The 13,458-nt window shown below is 41.6% G+C and overlaps 1 protein-coding gene across 6 annotated transcripts in view; it reads left to right on the top strand.

Moving 5' to 3' along the window:
* fmnl3 (formin-like 3) overlaps positions 1–13,458 on the top strand; it is a 63,962-nt gene that overhangs the window by 40,575 nt on the left and 9,929 nt on the right. For all 6 annotated transcript variants that reach the window (XM_080445815.1, XM_080445812.1, XM_080445813.1 and 3 more), the window contains 5 exons: positions 254–557; positions 982–1,062; positions 1,189–1,318; positions 1,911–2,071; positions 3,766–3,867. In XM_080445815.1, coding sequence (XP_080301941.1) covers positions 254–557; positions 982–1,062; positions 1,189–1,318; positions 1,911–2,071; positions 3,766–3,867 — 778 coding nt within the window. The remainder of the gene's footprint in view (positions 1–253; positions 558–981; positions 1,063–1,188; positions 1,319–1,910; positions 2,072–3,765; positions 3,868–13,458) is intronic.

Raw genomic sequence — 13,458 nt, 5'->3', positions numbered from 1 at the left:
TAGCAGATCTACAAGCTAAAAACGCGTCGCTTTGCGCCGCGTTTCGAGCTTGCGGATCTGCTACTTTTGACGCTATTGTGTGACGAAAAAACACAAAAAGTTAAAATTTGGAGATAGCAACGATATTTCTGTCCGACAGCAACGATATACAGTAAGGTGTTCTGAGACACTTGGTGGGACTGTGTGCCCCTTTAAATAAACACTGACTTGACTTGGACCACACTTAATACCTGCCATGTGTCTACCTCCTCAGGTTTGACCTGAAGGCCTTGCCTGTGGACTTCGTGGAGTGCCTGATGCGTTTCCTACCCACGGAGGCGGAGACCAAGATCATGCGTCAGTACGAGCGCGAGCGCCGTCCACTGGATCAGCTGGCTGAGGAGGACCGCTTCATGCTGCTCTTCAGCAAGATCGAGCGGCTCACTCAGAGGATGAACATCATCACCTTCGTCGGGAACTTTTCCGACAGCATCAGCATGCTCACGCCGCAGCTCAACGCCATCATCGCAGCGTCTGGCTCTGTGAAATCCTCGCCGAAGATGAAAAAAATACTTGAGGTTACAACAACATTTTTGACTGGACGGGATAGCTTGTGTGCGCCCTTTGATGTTATGTGCGGTATATTGACATAGCGCTTTAATATTTATTGACCTTTTGGGGCACCGATGGCCTAGCGGTTAAGGCGTATACCACATACATGTATACGGTATAGACTCTGATGCAGCATGACAGTGAGTCGCAGGTTCAATTCCAAAGCCAGACAGCCTTTGCTGCGTGTTGTTTTTCGTAAATTAACGCCCTACTACTTGATCATACAACAGCATCACTCAAAAGTAGCAGATTTGCAAGCTTGCACGCCACGTTTCGAGCTTGTAGATCTGCAACTTTTTTCGACATATGAGATTTGCACCCGACAGAGATGATAATGACATAGTGCTTTAATATTAATTATTTATGTTCTTTATCGTCTTCTATGCACAGATCATTTTAGCCTTGGGAAACTACATGAACAGTAGCAAAAGAGGCTGCGTGTATGGCTTCAAATTACAAAGTCTCGATCTGGTGAGTGGAAAGTAGTACATTTAACATGTATCTCAGTTTATCACAATAACACTAACTGAAGAGCTAGAGTTTATATTTGAAGTGCATCACTGGTTGATATTGTTCTGCGTTCCCTTCATTCCACAGCTGCTGGACACTAAGTCTACGGACAGGAAGATGACCCTGCTCCACTACATAGCTCTTATTGTGAAGGAGAAGTACACAGAGTTGGCCAACTTCTACAATGAACTTAACTTTGTTGATAAAGCTGCAGCAGGTTGGTTTTGAGAAAAGACAAAAGTTATAATATATTCAAGTGCACATTTTCATCCTAGACTTTTTTCATTAACTCAAACATTAACATTAAGTCAAACGAGGCGTTTGAGAAAAGCAAAAGGTTTGAGAACCATCCTAACGTATTTATCTCTGCCAGGAGATCATGTTTGTCGTGTGTGTGTGTGTGTGTGTGTGTGTGTGTGTCTGTGTGTGTCTGTGTGTGTCTGTGTGTGTGTGTGTGTGTGTGTGTGTGTGTGTGTGTGTGTGTGTGTGTGTGTGTGTGTGTGTGTGTGTGTGTGTGTGTGTGTGTGTGTGTGTGTGTGTGTGTGTGTGTGTGTGTGTGTGTGTGCGCGCGCGTGCGTGCGTGCGTGCGTGCGTGCGTGCGTGTGTGCTTGCGTGTGTTTGTGCAGGATAGGATAGGATAGCATAACTCATAATTCAGGGTGTTACAGGAGCACAGAATAATACGTATTAAAAGTTTAAAAAAAGTGTATAAATAGACAATAAATTAAAAACAGTATTAAATACAGCACTAAACCATGTACGGTATATACTGCAGATAGTAACACTGTGAGTCTCTCTTGTGTACACAGTGTCCCTGGAGAACGTGCTGCTGGATGTCCGAGAGCTGGGCAAGGGCATGGACCTGATCAGGAGGGAGTGCAGTCTCCACGACCACTCGGTTCTCAAGGGCTTCCTCCAGACCAGTGACACACAGCTGGACAAGTTGCAGAAGGACGCCAAGACAGCAGAGGTATTCACCACACTCCCTAGTCCCTACCAGTCGTGGAAGAAGTACTCATAGCTTTTATCGTCTTCTTTTTACTTGAGTATCAATACCACTCTTTATCAATACCACCACTTTACTTAAGTAAAAGTACAAACGTAATGGCATCAAAATATAAGTACTAAGTACCAGAAGTAAAAGTACTCATTATGCAGAATGTCCCAAAATGGATAAAAATCGTACTTTACACCACTGCTCCATACCATCGATCTGATCACGATTTCCAAATATCAACTGGACTGAAATGGAAACAGACATGATGCAACACCCTTTCTCAGGCAAAATGTTTTAATCCTAAAAAAGAAAGACCCAGAGACAGCCATTGTCTCAGGTGTTCTCTAACTCAGTAGTAGGACCCCCAAATTGATATGCACGGACCTCCATCTGAAAAAGTTTTTTTGCCAGGGACCCCCAGAAGAGAAGATTTGTGTCAAAATAAAATGCAAAATTATTCAGAGGTTTCTAAACATTTTCGATATAAAAATAAACTAGAAAATGTGCTCCTCGGAGCACAAGTCTCCGCCAGCAGACTATAGCAATTATATTATCATAGCAATAACTATCCTGTCTTACCTCGCTTCAAAAACGTAAATGGCTTTTTGAAGTGACACACCTATTTATAGAATTGTATTTCGTCATGCATTCCTCTAGCCAATCAAAGGCATTGGTGTCAACATATTAATACGTATTAAGATTTCGGTCTTGTTGTGGGATCAATTCAACTCTAGTCCTCTTCTGTGTTACTGTTGTAGATGAGTATGCTTTCTTAGCTTTGGCCTTCTGCGCCTTTGCTTGACCAATGTCAGGTGTTCTCAAAGGGACACACACACGCACGGACGGGTGATTTGGACTAGAAGATACTGTTCCAATCAAGACTGATTGATCCTGTCTTACCTCGCTTCAAAAACGTAAACGGCTTTTTGAAGTGATACACCTTTTTATTATAGGATTGTATTTCGTCATGCGTCCCTCTAGCCAATCAGAGACATTGATGTCAACATATTGACACGTATTAAGAGTTCGGCTTTGTTGTGGGATCATTTCAACTCTAGTCCTCTTCTACGTTACAATTGTAGATGAGTATGCTTTCTTAGCTTTGGCCTTCTGCGCCTTTGCTTGACCAATGTTAGGTGTTCTCAGAGGGAAACACACACGCACAGACGGGTGACTTGGACTTACTGAAGGTACTGTTCCAATCAAGTCTGATTGATCCTGTTTTACCTCACTTCAAAAAGTAGGGGCTTTTTGAAGTGACACACCTATTTATAGAATTTTATTTCGTCACGCGTCCCTCTAGCCAATCAGAGGCATTGGTGTCGACAAATTGACACGTGTCACGTGGAGCTTGCCCAATGTTAGCTTGGCTAACAATGTTTGCTCACACAAAGCGAAAACATATTCTCCACCTTCGGCGGAGACAATAAATAATCTAAAATAGCAGATGATCTTGCAGATCTTTTTGAATAGCCAGCGTATGAATGGATAAAGTGGTTAAAATGATTGTGATGCTACATTGACTACTTTTGCTGGGGACCCTCTGAACCCCCTCAAGGACCCCCGGGGGTCCCCGGACCCCGCTTTAAGAACAAATGCTCTAACTTGTCCCAGTTTGCGCATTTGCAAATCAGTGCCACTCATGCTGTCCTCTTCCCCAATTTTAGGAAGCCTTCGGCCACGTGGTGAACTACTTCGGAGAAAGTGCCAAGACGACTCCTCCCTCTGTATTCTTCCCTGTGATTGTTCGCTTCATCAAAGCCTACAAGGTGAGGATACCAACAACATCTATCTCCCAGATTTGCTATATGGTCAATTCCATTCCATACATGTATTAAGCCTAATGCTTGTATTAAGCCTAATGCTTGTATTAAGACCTGGAAGGCTAATGCTTTGTCGCACGATGATGTCGTTTCCCCGAAATAAGCAGACATACAATGCGTCGCGGATGCGCCGCGCTGTATGTTGTATGTTGTATGTTGTATGTTGTATGTTGTATGTTGTATGCTATTTTAAGTGTGAAGCGGGCGTTAGGTGCATGGGCCTTCCTCTCCGTGGTTCTCTGGGTCCATTTCCCAGGATTCATCAGGGTGTGGTCCCTCTGCTTCCGCACAGAGAAGAGCAGACCCAGGGCTGTCTGTGTGTGTGTGTGTGTGTGTGTGTGTGTGTGTGTGTGTGTGTGTGTGTGTGTGTGTGTGTGCCACAGGACATGGCCTGGTGGAGGCAGAGGCCAAATAACAGGAAGGACCAGCTGGGCCTGGCCTTAGTAGCCCCAGCTGTAGTGTTTAGACTGCCCCCCCACCCCCCCCGTTACCCCCGGACAGCTCCGCCCTGTCCCGCCACAAAACACGCTTCCTGAGATTGTTCTCTGTCGGGATTTATGGGATCTGCTCGAGGAAATGTGCAACACAAGGATTTCTGTCAGTGTCTTTGTGTTGTTGTGTTGTGTTGTGTTGTGTTGTGTTGTGTTGTGTATATGTGAGATCAAGCCCCCTTAACTAAATGTTTTTTTTAGATCCTGTTTCATTTCCGTTTCGTCAATTACACGCATGCACACACTCACGCACATTCATGTGCGCGCACACGCACATTCACACACACACACACACACACACACACACACACACACACACACACACACACACACACACACACACACACACACACACACACACACACACACACACACACACACACACACCCCCACACCCCCACACACACACACACACACACACACACACACACACACACACACACACACACACACACACACACACACACACACATAATCTTGCTCTCAGCTCTCCTCACTCGTCTTGTTTCGTTAGCTCCACTTGAAGATAGTTGTCACAGTGTTATAGATTGTAGTCATTAACTTGCTAAAGATGACAGGTGCACCACAGAGCCTCTGCGGACAGTTTTGAGTGACACATATGAGACGACGAAAGGCAGATGATTTGTCCACTTTCCATTTCTCCCTGCCATGATTTGGCTTCACTTTTGTTCAGAACCTGAAAACAGCACAAGCGCTGTTTGGAAATAGAGAGATTCCAACAAACCCATATGAAAGCAATGCTACAGAGCAGCGCCAACCAAGGCTCCTAACATAACACATGTAGCATATTGTTATATTTTTAAGTATGACGATGATGATGATGATGACGGTGATGATGATATTCATTTTTAAAACACTGCAGCCACTGTATGTTGTATTTGTCATTTTAACCACTAAGACAAACTTGTCGCGTTGCAACACGTTGTGAGCTTGTAGGTGAGCTATTTTCGGCAAACCTTTGCTTATTTTGGCCAAATGTTTGCCTATTATGACATGCCCAGAATAGGGATGCTAGGTCAATATCTATATTTGCAGGTTTCTGTGTAGTTTCAGTTTGAGACGTGACGCGATTGTTTTTGTCCATATGGTTTAGTTAAATTTAAAGGGGTCAACACTTAAAAATAAATCTACAAGTTACCTCCATACTTTATCCTTTTTTAGGCCCTCTTCTGGGTTTATTCAATATTGATATTGATAGAATATTTCTAGGAATGATGGCAAAAATGTCAATTGGTGGAACCAAAAAACTTTTTATCAAATAATTCAACTTGCTTAAAACGGTTGAAATTATCAATAAAATGTAAATCTTACATTAGAACTATTTAATAGTCATTGAAAGAAATGACAGGGAAGCACCATAGAAAGCACCATAGATGACAAGGAAGCACCATAGATGACAGGGAAGCACCATAGATGACAAGGAAGCACCATAGATGACAGGGAAGCACCATAGAAGACAGGGAAGCACCATAGGAAGCACCATAGATGACAGGGAAGCACCATAGGAAGCACCATAGATGACAGGGAATTACCATAGGAAGCACCATAGAAGACAGGGAATTACCATAGAAGACAAGGAAGCACCTTATTAACACTCAAAATCTGCAGCCGGCCCGGATTCGAATCTGACTCGAGGCCCTTTGCTGCATGACAGACTCATTCCCAAACTCATTTCTGCCATTTTCTCACTGTCACTGTCAAGTAAAGCAGAAAATGAAAATGTCTTTAAATCTTTAATCCGACATGGGCCCTAATCCTTAAACTTAAAAGGTCAAGTATTTATTTCCTGCTCGCTCACAGCTTGTATTATAGCATGGATCAAACGATAAGTTGTGGGTTTATTAACAGAATGTCAAAGGTTCATAACACAGAAGGGATATGATAAAACAACAACTTAAACATAAATCAAACTTAACTACATAAGCTAAAAAGCTGGTTCAAAAATTACTCAGTGCTTTGTAAACCAAAGGTTCATTGTTCAAAGCCAAGGATAAGTGTTTTTTCCAAGTTTGTACCTGGCTCTAATCTTTCACTGAAAAGCAAGCAAATGGTGGTACAGTGGTACCAGCCTCAAGAGAAAGATCCATACCAAACCACCTTTTGTAAGATCGTCACTCTGCATGTAAACTCCACTTTGTATCTAAATACTAAGTCATTCGTTGTCACAAACGTCCTTGAGTATAAACAATGGTGGTACAGTGTCAGACTGGGAAGTCTCTTGAAAGAAAGACATGTTTTTTCCCCCAAGTTTGTGCCTGGCTCTAATCTTTCATTAAAAAGCACACAATATATCTGTTTGGGTATGACCCATGGTGGTGCAGTGGTAAGATACACGCCTTGCAAAGCTGTGAATGTAAGTTCAAAACTCATTCTGAGAAGTCTTTTGGTTCAAAAAAGCATGAGTTTTTCCCAAAGGTTTGTGCCTGGCTCTACCTGTAGTCTTTCAATCAAGAGCACGCAATAGAGTGTATGAACTGAGTATGAACCATGTGGTATAGTGGTAAGGTACATGCCTTGCAAAGCAGAGTATGTGAGTTCAAAACTCAGACTGAGAAGGCTCTTGGTTTAAAAAGGCAGATATTTTGTCTCTATATCTTTCACTGAAGAGTACGCTAGCTAAAAATATAAACCATGGTGGTACAGAGGTACTCAAAAACTAAAGAAAACTGCCATCAAAAAATACTCAAAAGACATATCAAGTGTCTCAATAAAACAACTCATATCAAAGCAATAATATGAAACAATGGGAGAAAAAAACTATAAAGTTAATAGATTATAAAATGAATGGGAAGTTCTAAAAAATGAAATGCTTAAATAGAAGAATCACTCTACTTGGAGCTAAAAAAAAGGCGCGTGGAGGGAAAATCACAAAAAATAAAATCCTTAAATAAAACTTGAAAATATTGGTCCTAAAGAAACAATGTGGGCTCGCTTTAAAGCCAAAACATTGTAGTTATAATAATGCAGCTTTAAATGCCGAAGTAATTAAACTTTACTAACTGAAGGTTAATTTTAGAAGACATCTGCTGAGTGATGGTGAAGTGGTCTAATGAACATACTCTCAGCACAGACATTCCATGTTCAAGTCCCAGTCCTCCTATAGTTCAATGAGGGACTATTTCAACTTTACTAACTGACTGAAGGCAGACATATAAAAGAACACTTCAAGAGTACTAAGAGACATCTGCCAAGAGCCAGTGAGAGATAGGGTAATGGGATAGTGATCAGACTCTCAGCACAGAGGTTCCATGTTCGAATCCCAGTTCTCCTATAGTTCATTGCTTTTCAACTTTACGTAACTGAAGGCTAATATACAAAAGAGCGCTCCAACAGTACTAAGAGACAATTGCTATGAATCAGTGAGAGATGCCCTAGTGAGCTAGTGATCCGACTCCCAGTACAGAGGTTCCATGTTCGAATCCCAGTTTTTCTATTGTTCATTACTTTTCAACTTTACTAACTGTAGGCTAACATACAAAAGAGCACTCCAACAGTACTAAGAGACATATAGTATGTTGTGAATCAGTGAGAGATGCCCTAGTGGGTTAGTGATCCGACTCCCAGTACAGAGGTTCCAAGTTCAAATACCAGTCTTTCATTACTTTACTAACTGAAGGCTAACATACAAAAGAGCGCTTCAACAGTACGAAGATACTTATGATGGGAGTGGCTGAGAGATGGTGTAGTGGTCTAAAGATCAGACTCTCAGCACAGAAGTTCCATGTCCAAATCCCAGTCATCCCGTATTCCAATGTTGTAGTACTTTGAAATTTTCAAGGCCAAAATACAAAAAAAGTCAAAAGCACGAAGAGACATGATATGAGCAGCTGAGAGATGGTGTAGGGGTCTAAAGAGCAGACTATCAGCTCAGAGGTTCCATGTTCTCGTCCCACGTTTCAATATTGTAGTACTTTGACATTTTCAAGGCCAAAATACAAAAAAGAAAGTCAAAACCACGAAGAGACATGAAGTGAGCAGCTGAGAGATGGTGTAGTGGTCTAAAGATCAGACTCAGCACAGAGGTTCCATGTTCGAATCCCAATCGTCCCATATTTCAATGTTGTAGTACTTTGACATTTTCAAGGCCAAAATACAAAAAAGCAGGTCAAATACACGAGACATTTTGTGAGCAGCTGAGAGATGGTGTAGTGGTCTAAAGAGCGGACTCTCAGCACAGGCGTTCCATGTCCAAATCCCAGTCATCCCGTATTCCAATGTTGTAGTACTTTGAAATTTTCAAGGCCAAAATACAAAAAAGAAAGTCAAAACCATGAAGAGACATGATGTGAGCAGTTGAGAGATGGTGTAGTGGTCTAAAGATCAGACTCTCAGCACAGAAGTTCCATGTTCAAATCCCAGTCGTTTCAACGTTGTAGTACTTTGAAATTTTCAAGGCCAAAATACAAAAAAGCAAGTCAAAAGCACGAAGAGACGTGCTGTGAGCAGCTGAGAAATGGTGTAGTGGTCTAAAGAGTGGACTCTCAGCACAGAGGTTCCATGTTCAAATCCCAGTCATCCCATGTTTCAATGTTGTGGTACTTTGGAATTTTCAAGGCCAGAATACAAAAAATCTAGTCAAAAGCACTAGAAGACACCTGTTGAGGGCCCAAAGGTGCGTTGGTGCAGTGGTCTGGTGCGCTTGATCGGTTGCCTCTGCTACAGACAGTTCGCAGGTTCAAGTACCATGCCATCAACGTACCGGAGGACCATCGGTGGGACTGTGTCCCTCCCCTGTTTCCTGATAGTTAAAGGTGGGGGGTTATGACTGAAAGAACTCTTCCCAGCTAAAGTTTTACAGAAGACATTTCTATAGGGGGGAAGGACAGGCAGGCCACATACTTGCACCTAGAACCCCCATTCAAACTTTAAAATGTTCATCTCACTGTGGACACGTTTGCCTGAAAAGGAATCTTTGAAATGTTTTATAGTATTAGAATTGTACCTCTTTAAAAGTTCAGAGATTTAGAGGAATCTTTGAAATGTTTTATAGTATTAGAATTGTACTCCTTTAAAAGTTCAGAGATTTATAATGGAGGCCGATGGAAGATTTTGGGACCTCAAAAAAACACTTTCACCTAGAAACTCCATTCCCAGTTCAAAAATTCCACCTTACTGTGGACATGCATCCTTGAGATGTTTTACTTTGAAATGATTTGTAGTTTTTGAAATATTTAACTCTAAGCGCCCAATGGCCAGGGGCGGATTTGGCCATTTGGCATACCGTGCATATGCCCGGTGGGCCGCTGGACCAGTGGGCCACTGGGCCACCCAAAATGTTTTTGCTCCCGTTCTAGGATTATTACGGTCATTTCCGGGTCGCGCGGCCCAATTATTAGTTACGTGAATGTTTGGGCTGGGATGCTTTTCAGCAGTGGCGTAATTTACATAGGGTCGCTGGGTTAAAGCAGTGAAACGCGTTTTTTTTTCTTTTCAGGCTGCACCCTTGGAGCTTGAAATGTACAACATTATTGCCATGAAAATAGCATAGTGAGAACATCAATAGTGTGCTCGAGGTGGGCTCGCTAGTAGCCCACCTCGTGAGGAGGGAGGTGGGCTACTTCCATGCTCATCGCATTACAAAGGCCGAAAATAAATAAACACCATGACCAAGATTCACACCCACAACCTTTGACTTGCGGAGCTGCTCCTTTTCACTTGCGCCACCAGGCTATTCACACTGAAAATTTGTTAGAGGTTATACTTGATGTTAAAGGAGGAGGTGACCAGTCAAGAAAAAAGATGAAAATCCACAGTAAACACCTCTCCCCCTGACAGAATGACTGAATCTACTGATGATCGGGGTTCATTATGACACAACTGAGATTTAGACTGTTTAAAACCATCTGTTGGAACATTTTATTTTATTTTAAAGAGTTACTCTTTCATTGACAGCAAACACAGAGATGTTAAGTAATGTCATTAAAATGTATATTTATTAGTTTGAGGAGCCTATGGCAGTTCTAATCAACCAAGAGTATACAAGGTTTTGTTTAATCAAGTACTGTACATTTGTCACTTTGGACTGTTAGATTAAAACAATTATAGCTGTACAGTTTTCAACCAGTTTATCAAACAAGTGCTGCATTATGACCACAGCTCCTCTTTTGATTAGCTGAATTAAGTTTGAGAAAATACCACTTTTTACACTCATGGCATGCAGCATATCAATCAAATCAATGATCAATTATAGGCTGAGCCCCATACTCATGAAATGCATTCTGTTTTGTTTTGAGCTATTCTAGTGAATCAGGAATAACAAATTATATGAATTGAATCCAAACACTTCCATTTCTTCATTGCAACAAACTCCAAAGAATTAAATACAAAAACAAATAGCTGTACTTTGAACAATTTAGGCATTCTATAACTTTGTTAATTTGTGTAATTTGTTACAACAGTACTACATGTATATGGCATTTTGTTTAAACTAAAGCCTTGCATGACTTTTTTGACATAGTGCAGTATGACTTTCTTCATATACTATTGTGTCAATCAATGTAGGAACTGAACTAATAACAAGCTAAACTGCCTTTTGCATCAACTCCTCCAAGGAACAGGCCATGTGATGTAGTTGGCAGGATTTTACTGAAGAAAAGGTGAAATTGGAAACAATTAGACAAATAATCATACATTGATGATGATATTAATGATAATAATAATATTCAAAGCAAACCAAGTTAAGTGTACATAATTATTTAGCAGGTAAATAGGTGGGCAATCACACATGAACATTTTATCCAGCTTATAAGTAACAGTTTCCCTTCCAGCAGGTTACTAAATATAGCCTACAGGTCTACACCAAATTAGCCAGGTGTAAGTAGACTAATCAAATTGAGCTAATTCTGCCCATTTACAGCAGAATCACAATTCGGGTGCGTTCGGAAATACAGCACTGAGCGCACTGGCCAATACAAACTAATAGGCGAGTGCGCTCCGGTGCGCAATTTCCGAACGCACCTTTCAACTGACGGAATAATACAAGTATAATCACTGAATCATTGAGGTGTTTAACAAGATATTTACTGACACCCACAACCGAAGAAACAAACAAACAAACGATCAAAGATTTCTGAGCCTGCATGTTCTCAATCAACCTAATTACATCTTGCTTGCTGGAGTTGTGACCACCACACAAAATGAAAGTCTAAAATATTCATCAGATTGTGAAGCCTCTCCATTTATCTTGTGCCACCCGGCCTTTCACATCAATGAGATGTTTTAGGGTATATTTGTGGTCGAAGGTAGAGGTGGCAGGTGTGCCTAAAGATGAAAATCTGCAGCACACCACACTTTCCTTCAGACTGTCTCACTGTCTCCTTGTTTTAGTCCCACCCCCTCTCAGAACCTGGTAGGTTGACTACAGTTGATTGACATCTGGCTCCCCCAATGACATTGCGTCCATGAGCTTAGTGTATTTAGCGAACAAGTTTGAATGCAAGTAGGCATTGGCCGCGTTTCCCAAAAAGATTCGTAGAGATGCTGCGTTGAGCATCTGCGCAGGTTCTACGACGGGTCTTACGTGTGTCCACACAGTCTGCGCAGTACCATAGCAGCCACGTAGATTTCAGGTCATGCACAGCCTACGCAGCTTGCGTAAGAGCCTGGGACCAGGCGAAACCTACGCTCTACCCTCATTAGTAGCAGCTGGTTGTGCCCAACGTGCAATCGGTTCCCACGTCCACGGCGTTACGTGTCTGCTAAAACTACATTTGGGAGACAGAATGGCGTATCCTACTCTCCTCCTACTTCTGCGAGAGGCGTAGCCCTGCAGTGCTGTCCTACGAAGCAGTTTGTTACTAGCGCCCTGGGGCGCTAGTAACACCCATCGTAGCGAAATAGATCTATGAAAAGACCGACTACACACACACACACACACACACACACACACACACACACACACATAATTTACACACACACACACACACACATATATATATATATATATATATATATATATATATATATATATATATATATATATATATATATATATATATATATATATATATATATATATATATATATATATATATATATATATATATATACACACACACACACACACACACACACACACACACACACACACACACACACACACACACACACACACACAACGCGGACAGCTGCGCTGCTTCTAGCCCTGATTCAGAGCGTTAGTGGGTACAGCCACACATGTCCGTCAAGTTTCCGTACGGACGCCGGAAGTCCCATCCACTCCCATGTTAAGTTTAAAACCGGAAGTACCTTTCCGTTTTTTTTTTTAACATGGGAGTGGATGGGACCTCCGGCGTCCGTACGGCAACTTGACGGACGCTTTATGGACATGTGTGGCTGTAGTTCACTAACGCTCTGAACCAGGGCTTCGTCCTCTATATGCATGAACCCGAAGTTTACAAATTGTACTCTCACGGATGATCCGATCGTCTGATAAAAATATTAAGCATATGCCAAGTTAACTAAAGGTATATAAATGATGCTGAGCTAAACATGTTTACTTAATTTCGAAGTTTTATAGTTAAACGTTATGATGAAAGTCCCCAGTTCCTCTCACAAAGTGACAGCTGTTGCGCTCGCCATGTTTATGAATGGTTAAAACATCTTTTGAAACTAGCAGATCTACAAGCTCACAACGCTTCACAAGCTTGTAGATCTGCTATTTTCAAAAGATTTTAATACATATTAATTTTGGGAAATGGGACATTCTGCATTCCTTTTGGTATTTTAAGTATATTTAATTTACTTGCATAATGGGGACACTTTAGTGTTTTATTTACCTTGCAGATGTCAACTCACCACTGTAATTTCATTCATAAATATATTATTCAAAAGTTGTATTTGGAGTGGCTGCTTCAGGACATCTGACAGTTGGCTCTGGTATTTTTATGATCCATTTCACTTTCGCAAAGGGTGTTTAAACTGCAGTGTAGCGTAGGACAGCACTACGTAGTTTACGTAGGCTTTACGTAGACTTCGTCCAGGAGGTCTTTACGTCTATGCTGTCTCGCGAATGTAGTTTTAGCAC

This window comes from Gymnoscopelus braueri, assembly GCF_963280865.1.
Source record: "Gymnoscopelus braueri genome assembly, chromosome: 12".
In the NCBI taxonomy this organism is placed as follows: Eukaryota; Metazoa; Chordata; class Actinopteri; order Myctophiformes; family Myctophidae; genus Gymnoscopelus; species Gymnoscopelus braueri.
Note: the sequence above shows the minus strand (reverse complement) of the source record. Positions and strands in the feature narration are given on the sequence as shown.